Source organism: Apteryx mantelli, chromosome 4 (assembly GCF_036417845.1).
Source record: "Apteryx mantelli isolate bAptMan1 chromosome 4, bAptMan1.hap1, whole genome shotgun sequence".
Lineage (NCBI taxonomy): Eukaryota > Metazoa > Chordata > Aves > Apterygiformes > Apterygidae > Apteryx > Apteryx mantelli.
In genome coordinates, this window is record NC_089981.1 from 82,112,245 (window position 1) to 82,124,385 (window position 12,141).

Below are 12,141 nucleotides of genomic sequence, written 5' to 3' on the forward strand. Positions count from 1 at the left end.
CAAAATGAGAGGCTTTACATGAGCAAAACTTGCTGACAACTGTATTTTGCTGCAAAAGTAATATAAATATCATGGGCCCAAACAAGCAAAATATTTAACCATAAGCCTAATTTTAAGTATCTTGGAACATGTCACTGAAGCTGTTCAAAAGCACATGCTCCAATACAGCACGGAGCCTGCTATGAAGAAAAAGACACATTAAGCATAGAACAAATCACTCACTATCCCTTATTAAAAGATCATCTTTATTAAAAGGAGGGTTGTTTGTCCTTCAGTATGGCTGTTCAATAATGAATCATCTTTTATCACCTATGTTTAAAATGTCAGAAACGACATTAGTTCCCTACCTACTGAGCTGTTGGAGAGAAACACCGAGATCCTTTTCCCGTTTCTGACATTTGGAGATCAGTCTTTGCAGTTCTGCTTCTTGATCTCTCACACGGCTGTTAAGGTGGTTAATGCTTGCTTTGGGCAAGTAATGCTTCACTTTATTCAATAAAGTTTTAACCTCTTGGATATCTCTGTCTTTGCCTTCAGAAGTTAGGAAGTGCTGAATAAAAGCATAAACACAAAATGCATTTGTCAAATTTGCTGTTGTATAGTAGAGATTTACTTTACAAGAGTTTCTTGATCTGTTATCTCCATCAACATTTGCTAAAGTAATTTGTGTTCTTGTCAAGAAATATATGTTAATTCACAATTCACTGAAACACATTTATTCCACTTGAAATGGAAAAGTCGTTGTTTGTAAAATAAGGAGAAAGTGAAGAAAACAACAGATTTTCTTTTCTACAGCACAAATACAACAGAATAGTTCAAATCTAGCATAGACATCATTATGCCTTCTGCTGCTGCTAAATGAGAATTGATTCTTGCAGACATTGTGGCTTTTCTATCTCTTTTCTGTGGATTCTGCCTGACTTAGAGTGAAAATCTGGCCATAACAAAGTGAATGTAAATTTTTTCAAGTCCCATGGGGGGATCAGAATTTCATTTTACCCTCCTCATCTTTGACTTTCTGCATCTTTGCACACTGAAGTTTCATGGACTTTCACTAAGTACCATCTGCTCTGACCCTGCACAACTATGTCTTGAACTTGAACATTGATATCCAATTTTAACAAAGTTTTATTTTCATTCCATTTATTGTTGTAATGTTTTATGTTACATGAAATAGTCTTTAAGTCTCCAAGTAGAAGAACTCACTTGCAAGAATAGTCTCCTGGGTAAAAAAACATAACTTCAAGAAGAATCAACGTTAGGAGTGAGAACATTCTAATATTTTACCTTCAGCCTCTGCAATTTTTCTTCCAGCATCTGTTTTGTTTCTGAGGGGTCAAAGCAGTCCTTCAAAGACAGCTGAGTGCTGCTGAACCAGTCATTAAAATTCTTGCACTGACCTGCAAAAAGATACATTCCAATTTTCTTCATTAATTGTATTCTGCAAAAGAAAATTCCTATTTAACATGAAGATTTCAGATAACTCATAATTACATTCTCAGATAACTCGTAATTACATTCATCAGTGCTACTGTCAGATTTGCTTTTCACTCCACACAATGTGACAGAAAATGCCGCAATTCATACTTTATTTTTCACCCAACATTTATTGACAATAAACATAGCTGTTCACTGGGGAAGGATGCAATGCAAGAGGAATCTGCTATACTTAGCAGCTTTGGTAAACAAGACCTGGGATAGCCTTTTATCAACTTTTCTCATTTCCACACAAACAAATACTACTGAAGATCTATTTCAAGATGAGATTACCTTTGGGCCTAATTCTACACTGGCATAATCCTGTGTCTGCATAAGGCGAAGAGTAATTAATGATGCTACCCACACCCATAGCTAAGATTATATAAAAAACGATTGGAAAAAATTATGCTTGCTTTCTGTATTTTTAAAAGAAATGTTCTGATATTTGTTTCTAAATGATGCTTTATACTTCAGTCAGCTATTTTTTCAGATGTAAAAATAAGAAACAAATACTTTCATTTGGATCAAGTGATTTGTTGGAATCAAGCAACATTTTTTTCCAAATCTTTACCTTGTTGAGAACCCTGAAGCAGTTTGGCAAAAATTTTGTTTAAGACATTGAACCAAAAATAAATTGATTTCATAACCTTAAGGCAATGAAGATGCTCTATACAAAACTATAAAAAAACATAAATGTGAAATGTGTTTGCTTACGATTCAAAACACCAATAAAGTGATCTTGAAAAACATGTTTCTTCTTATTAAATAAATCAGTGACACATTTAAGCTGCTTATTTAATTCATCCACATCAGGACAGTCTGTCTCTTCTTGGAGTAACGTCACATGGTGTTTTTGCTGCAGAATTTTCTGATGTATTTCCTAAAGTTAAAAAAGACGTGTTAAAAAGAAAAATTTGAAATGCAAGCAGTTTACTGGACAGAACTGCTTCAGCACAAATTATAGAGTTTTGCAAAGCAGTTTAGTCCTACCTAAGTATCAAAATAATTTCTTAAAGTGCATTAATAATGCAATTAATAGGCAGAAATAAGCATTAAACTCTCCATGAGCAGTGCGCATACATCTTTATACATACATATTCACACATATATTCGCTCATGTGTATTTTGGCATCACCCACAATAGATATGTGAAAGGGCACCACAATAAATATGTTCCACACTATATAATATCTAGCATCTAAAATGAATTGACTGCATTAGCTGCCATATGCACTATTCCATCTCTGAATGTCTTCCTCTACATGTCAAATCCTGCTGGATTGAAAGATAATTTGGGGGGAGCTGGGAGAATTAACTGAAAGCTATTTCTTTCTTCCATTACATGGAATTTCACTACCCAAACCTCAGCGGCCGGACACCCAGAATGTGCATCATCAACTCATTGCTCAACAGGAGGTTTAAATCTTGACAGCCTTGAACCTCCAAACCACAAAGCAGCTCTTTCTTCACCTCCGTCCCTGGGGCAAAGCAGATGAAGAACTGGCTTAAATCACTTACGGGGAGCTCCCCTTTCAGACGGGGGGCAAAGACAACTATATCACCCAATCTTGGAAAAGATGCAACCCAGTATCCCACTACTGCTTCAGCATATCTTGGGTGGCATGCTGTTCTCGTGCCTACCACTAACCGTTTCCAACAGCTGCAAGACTTAACTCACTACATCTAATAACATCCAGAGAAAACAGGCTTTTCTTTCATGTTTCTGGCAACTTTAGGAAATATTCAAGCCAAGCTCTTCATTTGTGCTGTTCTAATAGTTTACAGCTTATAGAGGAGAAACACATATGAAGACATGCCCAGGAGAGAAAAATTAACCAAATTATAAAAGATATGCAATTTGTGGCTACCTCTAATTTAGTGAAGATCTCTAATGTGTCAGAAGGAGATAAAGCTTTTAAAAGTGATTCGGTCATCCCAATCTGTGTCTTGGCCAGATCAAGGTCTCCTTTTAGCTCTGCCGTATTCACACCGAGTCCACTGGTCCCCCGCTTCGTTGATAAGAGCTCTTTTATTAGCTCCATTTTATGCACAACAGATGATCTGATGACCTTAAAATTGGAAATAAGAATGTGTAAGAAATTCTATTGGATTGATTTCCTAGAATATTGCAGAATTACATGACAGCTATAAAAAGCAATGAAATGATCTGAAGCCCAGATGCTTCAATCACAGCTTTTTCCAGTTTCTTCCCCTCCACTCTGCAAATTGAAAAATAATAACAATAGTATTCAAGCCCTACTTTTCTGAGGAAGAATAATCTCAGTCCTTCTTTATGATGGATGCATTTACTAGCGCTGCTTTACTGACCAATTTATTTGTCAGTCTACTCCAGTGTCTACTCTCACCTGGACGAAGGCCTTATATGCCTTTTCGCTACCAGAAGAAAGGGGGTGCCAGGCCTTTTCTGCAACATTCCCCACACTGACTCCAAAAACCCGGCAAGGGGAACAGAGAGGCAGGGAGCTGTGGCTTGAGACTGGTCACTAGGGAGCAGCAGGTCCTTGACCTTATCCTTAAGTCTTCTGCAGAGACAGCAACTCAATGGGGTTGTGCTCACATGTTGAAAGACCACCTGGGGGGCTGAGGGCATCTGGGCTCCCTTGGGGCGCAGTGTGCACAGCACAGGGTCACCCAGTCCTTGCCTAAACTCTTTGGATCACTTTACCCAGTGAAACTCCTCTGAGTTCACTGCCTTCTGGGGATAAACACATGAATGGCCAAAGTGGGTCAAGCTCAAGGTCCACCTGACCGTGACTGGGAGCAGATCACTGGGGAACTGGTATAAGATCAAGGCAGGCGCATGAGGTCTCAAACAGGGAGAAGGATTTACTCTTGATGGGTGAAGTAAATATAAAAAGATGAAGATTTCCAGGTGCCATCGCAAAGGAAAACATCATCGTAAACACCACTACATGTAAATAGTTACGTACCACCAAGCTGTATTAAGTCATGTCCAGGTAAAGGTATGGTTTAAAATAGACGGGCAGCACGCTGAGTTGCTGGGATCCCCAAAGGGATGATGAAGCCCCCCTGTGCCTCATTCTTGGCCAACAGCTAAAGGCCAGGTATCATTAAGGCTGGCATCCTTCAGCGGCATCGAGACATTTGGGGAAGGGCCAAGCCTCTACAGGGCACAGGACTAAGATCTTTGTGTTTAAAACGACAGGTTTGGTGTTGACAGCTTGAGAAAGACAAGAAATGAAATGTTGGATAACAGCCAACAAAATACCTCGATTTCTCTTTGGGCCGATCTAAGTCAAACCAAGAAATGATTGTGGAAAAGATGGGTACCAGCACATTAGCTTTAAAAGCTTCTTCCTACCTGCAGCTCCAAAGGAGGTTCATTACTATTCAGAAGTTGCTCTATCTCAAGCACAGTGTTGTCAAATTTCTGAAGTTTCTGCTCTTGGACTCGTAAACATGCCTGAGGGTGGAAAAACACATCTGTAAATATATTGCTTTCACTCAAATTTAATTTCCATGTTTCCACTAGGAAAGAGTATTACTCATTTTCTAATTCTGCATTTTGGCATATAGAGTTCCAACAACTAGTCCATCTTCTGATTTTCCTTTTAGCCATTTAGATTTTTTTTTTTGTACTAGGAATAAAAAATTTCTACGTTTCCAAAGCCAAGCAGTTGTTAATGCAAATCTAGTGTAAACTAAAAAATCTTAACTATTTTACTTCTGCATTAACCCAATCAAAGCAGTAGGAAAATAATCTTATTTTGTATTTATTTCCTGATTTTTCTATTAAAAAGACATACCATCTTAAAATATTTTCAGATGTCATGGACCTAAAGTCAAGACTTGGCATCCTGATGATATACTTTGGTAGGGATGTGATAGTGCACAACATATTCTGTGTGTGGTTTCCAGATGCAGATCTCTGTATATAAATCACCTGACCCAGGGATCACGGAAGCAAATGGAAGGACACCTACCTGCCTGAATGCACTTTGGAACAAGCCAGTAGTGTGAAAATAAAATATCAGGTTCATCTTATGAAAGTGGATATGTCACGAACAGCCATGCTGTCTCACATTCCCAAATCAGATTTCCAGATTCCCTCAGGACAGACTATTCCTTTGTACTCTCTTCACGGTGAATCACCCAGACCCATTCACCCACTGCAGCCCTGAAGAGAGCTCCTACCCTCGTACTGCCTTACAGGAGAAAGCAGTACTTCTCTCACGTTATTTATATTGAAACCATCTTTAAATATACAGCCAAGTAATTCATTACTCAGTTTTTTTGTGATAAGCTTCTTGAACGCACGTGCACCCGCGCTTTGCTGGGTGGTCACAAGGGACCCCAGGTTAGCACTCTGTGTAACATGATACATAACGCAGCAGTTGGGTTGTGATTAATACTAATGCAGAGATGTTTCAGGATTAGAAAACATAATAACCTATAAACGGGCCTGACTCACTCTGGGCTTAAAACTATTTTACAAAAACACAAATACACTGAGTTCAGTTTTCTTTCCTGCTCTTCCACCTTCGCTGGCGTTCGGGAGTTTCTCTCCCCCTTGCCGTCTCCTCCCCTCCCTTTCGAGAATTACCTTCCCGCCCGGGAACGGCGGAGCAACCTCAGCGCAGCCACCGCAGCCACCGCCAGCACGAGCCCTTCCCGAGCACCATTCGAGAGGCGCGGCGGGGGCATGGTCGCACCACGCTGGGCTTGAGCAGTTTCCAGGTAACAAAACGGCTCTTAAGACACAGTTGGCGGCTGGTGCGTTTTCGTAGAGCCCTTAGGGACCCGAGCTACCCCAGGTAAACTCTCACAATGCAATGGCAAAAACAATAATAATGTGACAAATTAGCCACCCCTGCACAGCACTTCTACTCCTGTTTCACCAGGAATATCTAGATACAATGAACACCTTGGGTTTTTATTGCTCTGCAAATTAAAACAAATGAGCAAGTAGCAGTAATGCTGCAAATAAGCATGACAAAACCCAGGGCACTTATAGCATGTAAACACTGAGAAAAAGCTGCCTGCTTATTTTCAAACAAGAAGATACTGGAGAGATTTACCGGTTACGGCCCTAAATTTGGAAGTTAAAATATTTACCCCCAAATATAAGGCCCCTCAGTGGCACACAGCTAGTGCATGCGTCTCTACACCCAACCGCACCCTGCACCTGGGGTTAGGGCTATGACCTGTGCAAGAGGGGCACGGGCAGGCCTTGGCCAGGCTCTGCGGGCGTCTGTCTGTCCGCCTGCATCCCCTGGAGACCCTTCGCAGCCAGCTGCCCTTAAGGCTGCACAGAGTTGCCCTGGGAGCCCACCAGGACGAGGACCCCAGGAACTAATAGACCACCTCTGCAACCTCTTCTTCAACCGTGCGTAGCCCGGACATTGCTGAGGCTCAAGTGTCTTTGCTACGGGCATTTTCTAACAGGAAAAGCAGTTGTTAGCCTACGCCTACTCTCCTCTCCTTCTTCTCTAGGCACTAGGAAATGAGCACGCAGACTCCAAGCTTTCCAGGCCTGCTCTTCGCTGTATGTCTGCACAGCGCAAAGGCATGAGGGGGCTTCGGGGGTCTAAAGCAGCACCTGGAGTGCTGTATCAATTTAAAACAGCTTCGCATCACCACAAAGCTTGTATCTACGTATAGGCCTCTCTACCTATTCGTTTCCAAGACCTGTATCCTCAATGCATTATGCAGTTTGCTCAGTGAGACGGTCCTTGCAGATACAATTACAAATGTTGTGACTTCCTCTCCTCTGTAGCGCTGGCATTCGTACGTGATGCACATGTTTACAGTCGGAAGTCCACACCACCACAGCACGAGTTTATGCTAAAGAATTTCCATTCAAATTACCTTCAGCTGTGTAAGGTCCTCTTCGGTCAGGCAACGGTCTTCTATGTTCTTAAGTTCTGCATTTGCCCACGCGTCGATCGTGCCAGATAAACTGAGAAGTTTGTCCCACAAAGCCTGAGCTCTTCCCAAATTATCACAGTAGTTTTCAGTCTTTTCGTTGATCTACCACAGGATTTATATAAAGAAAAACGCACTCAGATTTCAGAAATGTTAAATTACATTCTAAAAGCAAAGCAGCATAATAAAATCCTGGCAAGATGAAACCGCCCACATAAACAACAAGTGCGGCAAGGGAAAAAATCTCATGTGTCTTCACAGTGAACTGGTCATGGCGCAGATATTTAAATCGCTGCCACACATGTCGCTAAACATACCAATCACAACAGCAGCTTGCCGGTTTTAAGGCAGGTTTAGGAAGGAGCCTTGCTCATTAACGTTTATCTACTCTCAGTAAATACCATCTAATCTCAGTACTGATGCACTGCTTAGATCAACAGCAGCAAACATTTCTCACCAACAGCACCAGCATAGTAATTCTCCAGATTGTCTCCAAAGTCTGAATCCACTGAAGTTGCTGTGGAAGCTTACAGATTCATGCAAAAAGCACAAATACAGCCTTTCTGCATTTCTGAGAATTGTTTTTACTGTCGAGGAGTGCCTGTGATATAAACTACCTGACAGATCGGAAGCATTATGCCAGTAGACACTCTGTAAGCTTTGCTCTGGTAAACACTTGGATTTATCTCTTAAGAATCCTTGCCATATTGTACTTAATTTATTCCAAATATTACGCACAAGTCAGAATCAATTACTATAATGCATAACAGATAAGACCACCCTGATAATTTACTTTTTACCTACATCCAGCCATCTGTCCACAATAATGTTAGCCTCATTCTCAAATGGAGGTTCCTCAAAGCTCCTCATTTTATTGAGCTGGAACTGAAGGTTTTTGCAGGTCTGATTTATTCTGTCTACATCTTCAGAGTGATCATTAAATTCCTCTTTTGCTTCTTCAATCTGTGAAAAGGACCGAATGGATGTTTACAGGCGTGTTTACTTAAGACTGTTTATTCAGCAAAACATTTTTAAGTAGCATGCTGTTCTTTTCAAAACAGCGTAGTGTGAACTATGAATGTGTACTTCTGACTAAGAGATCCAAACAAACAGTTTGCTTTAAAAATAATAAGTGCAAGATCCTAGGTAATACACATCCATACGCAGCACCTCAGTTACAGAAGACATAAACAAAACGCATTGTAATAATCATCATTTTCAGAGAGCTCTGAAAAATGTAACTCGGCGCTCTGATCCCCAGGTTTTGAACTACTTAAAAAAAAAAAAAAAAAAAAAAAAGCTTAAATGCTACTTAAAAATAGTCATTATCAAATATGCGCTGCCGGAAACAGAAACGTCTCTCTTTCCTCCTTTCTGTTTGTACACGAGACTGCTGCTTTGTGCTGGATCGTAATAGCAGTGTTTACAAACGACACGGAAGCCTGCTGGAAGTGAAACACTGACCTCTAGTGTTAGCCGATTTGATATGAAAAGGTCCTGTTATTCCCGACACATGGAGGAGCCTGTTCTCCTCCAGGCAGCTGAGGGAAGGGAGAGGGACGGCGGAGCAGGGCTCCCAAGCCAGAGCGAGGCGCAGGACCTTCTCTCCCACCGCTCCACATGACTTACCTAACCGACCACCAGCGGCAGCTACTGCAGACTCCGATTTTGAGAGCTTTCGCCCCAAAACACAGGCTTAGGAGGAAGAAGGGTTGCAACCAGACGTGGGGAGCTCCCCTGCGGCCGGAGCCAGAGCGATACGAGGTGCCGGAGCTCTCCCCGGCAAGGCAGGGAAAAACCCCGCTGAAGGCGAAGTGGGGAGGGAGCACGGGAAAATCCTGCTGCCTGAGAGAAGGAACTGCTTATGCTCCTTCTTTAAATGTAAGCACCCAAACCAGCAGCTGAGAGCAAAACTCGTCCTGAAAGATAGGGTTGATGCTTCCTCAGAAAGCCTAAAAATGGGATGTTAATAACCAGCTCTGTAACCCAGCCGGGTCAGGTGAGACTGTACACTAAAATGGTCACAGCGGAGACACTGGTGTACCCCAAAGCTTTAGCCGGGTACCCCAGCAATGTCCGGTGGCTGTGTTCATCCAGGTACCACGAACGTAGCTCTGACGAAGAGGTAATTTAAAACTATTCAAGGGAGCATCCAGCAACTCCTGCCCAGTCTCATCAGCTAATGCATGAACGACTACCGCCAACGTTTAACAGGACAGCGCTGGTCCCAGAGGCCAAAGCTCTTATACACAGAATACGGCTTCTGGGTAGGTTTGTAACGCAGCAGAGGAGAGAGAAGAAACCAAAACGTGTTATTATGGGCATTGAGCACAACATAGTTTGGCCGGCAGAGTTTACTGGGACCAGTTTACTGGGACCTGGTAACCCAGGCAAGGAAAGGACAAGGGCCTCAATGCTTGGTTAGAAGCTACAGCGACAGCAGAGAAACAAGCAGCCCTGAGGAGTTACACTAAATATTCTTTTTGCTTCAAGTGGTACAATGCTTTAAAGTATCTTCTTAGTGACAAATGAATTTGCTGCTTTGGTGCCCTTACAAACTGCCCGCTAAAAGGTTTTTACCACATAACATTGGCAGAAAATGTAGAAATACTCTGAACGGTATGGGTGAAATAAGTCTTGAGGATTCCAATAGGTGTTTTCAATAGGACCAGGATTTCCTCTTGTTTTGTTATTACACCATCGTTTTTCTAAGTTTTTTTTTTTAATCCCTCCCCTGTAGCAAGACCATGATTCACTAAGTAAAACTAGAGATCAGCTTAAAACAAAACCAGGGTACAGTCCCTAAAGGTAGTTTGGAAACCAAAGTGAAAACAGGACTTAACATTTGCCCTGAAGCCTGGGCACGCAAGGGCAACCCCACACCTGAACGCTCCCAGCAAGAGCTTTTCTTTCCGAGTCGCTAAGTTCTTATGACTCACCTTTGTTATCATCCTGTTCAAATTCTCCTTCCCCATGTAAGAAACCTGCTGTGAAAGCACAATCTCTTGTTTCTGGATGATGCTGGTCAGACTACTTTTGCAGCTTTGGTACTGCTTCAGGAGCTCCAGAGCCCTTGCACACTGCTCCTGGCTATTAAAAAAGAGATACATTATTTATTGCGTGTGCATAAAAGAGCAGCTCAGCCTCTTGTCTGCTTTCTTCTCCTATATTCAAACATGTGAAGAGTTTGGTGATTATGTTTGGAAGACAGAAAAGGGGAGGGATGAACCGTCCCGGTCAGAAACCCTGCGATGCTGTGAGATGTCTGTTGTGGTAGATGGACAATTTTTGGAACCAGAGATGCCTTTTGCCATCATACGGCCCTCACCTACATTTAACCGTGACGTGACCTGAGCAGTTCAGGTTTATTTGACGCTTTCCACCTGCAGGATGAGCTCAGTCACCAGTGAGCTGCAATACAACAAGCAGCAGATGCCACGACAGCTTGGGGAGCGGACGGTGGGAGACCCCGTCTCAGCTCAGCCTGCAGCGGGATGCCAAAACAGACTGTTCACACCGACACTGGGACAAACCACAAGGGCTAACTGGGACTGCCCCAGGCCACCCAAATCCTCCAGGCACTTTTAAAAATCCTAAGAGGACAGAGGTCCTGGGTCATCAATCATGCCCCTTCTCAGTCCCTGCTGTTAGGCTTATCAAACTAAGCTCTCCCAGTCTTTTCCTGCAAAAGACTCTCTATTCTCCTAGTTGTCCTTTTCCATCTGTTTCAGTCTGGCTTTTCTTTTTTTTGGCATGAAATTCACAACAAATAGAGAAGACATGTTACTCTCAGTAGCAGCCAGGCTTTTTTTTTGGATACTGATTCAGTCCAACGTGTCACGGCATACCTGCTAAATGATGGGACTGTGATCACTTCAAAATAAATAAAGGTCATGTGCTTTGGCTGCAAACTTCTATGTGCAATTCTTGGCGTTAGGATAGTTTACAGCATCATAATAGCAACATTAGCTACTATATCAGCATTTCATTTACTTTAAAACATAGTCTAAGACTCTTCTGCTGTTTCATTTTTACAAACAAGATCCTTATTTGTACAACACTTAAAATCATAACTTTTTTCCTTACCATTCAGCAAGCAACAGTTTTGCATCCTCCCATAACCTCTCTGTAACTCTGCACTGTTCATTTGCTTCCTCTGCTTTTTCCTCTTTGATGTGTGGGAGCTTATTAGCAATTTCTCGCATAGCTTTCATTTCAACAGCAGCACAATCCAATTCCTTTTCCAATTCCGCTAATGATTTTATTCTTTAATAGGAAAAATGAAATATAGCCTTATATTAAAGTAGGTCTTTGACTTTTTTCCCCAATACAGTTATTAAGTTCCCTAGAAATACATCCTGAGCTGCACACGCTGACTATATTAAATGACACACTGACTATATTAAATAACATCATAAAAAGTATAATTTGATCTTTAGTTGGTGTAATTTGACAGTCTTTCAGAGGAGTTATACTGACCTGAGCCCTTTGAGAAAGTAATCCAAAATCTTAAATGCCAATAGATTATGTATAAACATAGCTAATTATCCTGTATTAAAATATAAGTGCATTCTGACCATCTTAAAATATGGTCTCAGAAAGGAAACTATGGCATAACTAAAAATACGATCACAGCTTATAAGCTCTCTTCCTCCTCTTTTTTCCCCTCACATAAACAGTAGTGACTTGTTTATTCATGCTTTGCAAGGCAGCAGAGAGCTCCTTCGAAACATTACAGGAGACGTACAAATCACA

The 12,141-nt window shown here is 41.7% G+C and overlaps 1 protein-coding gene across 1 annotated transcript in view; it reads right to left on the minus strand.

The window, feature by feature from the left end:
- Positions 1–12,141, minus strand: part of SYNE2 (spectrin repeat containing nuclear envelope protein 2) — a 189,921-nt gene that overhangs the window by 122,216 nt on the left and 55,564 nt on the right. The window contains exons 30-38 of the mRNA XM_067295082.1: positions 11,473–11,652; positions 10,326–10,476; positions 8,191–8,349; positions 7,330–7,491; positions 4,823–4,924; positions 3,348–3,548; positions 2,194–2,359; positions 1,288–1,400; positions 348–550 (exon numbers count right to left, since the gene is read on the minus strand). Of these exons, the coding sequence (XP_067151183.1) occupies positions 348–550; positions 1,288–1,400; positions 2,194–2,359; positions 3,348–3,548; positions 4,823–4,924; positions 7,330–7,491; positions 8,191–8,349; positions 10,326–10,476; positions 11,473–11,652 (1,437 nt within the window). The remainder of the gene's footprint in view (positions 1–347; positions 551–1,287; positions 1,401–2,193; positions 2,360–3,347; positions 3,549–4,822; positions 4,925–7,329; positions 7,492–8,190; positions 8,350–10,325; positions 10,477–11,472; positions 11,653–12,141) is intronic.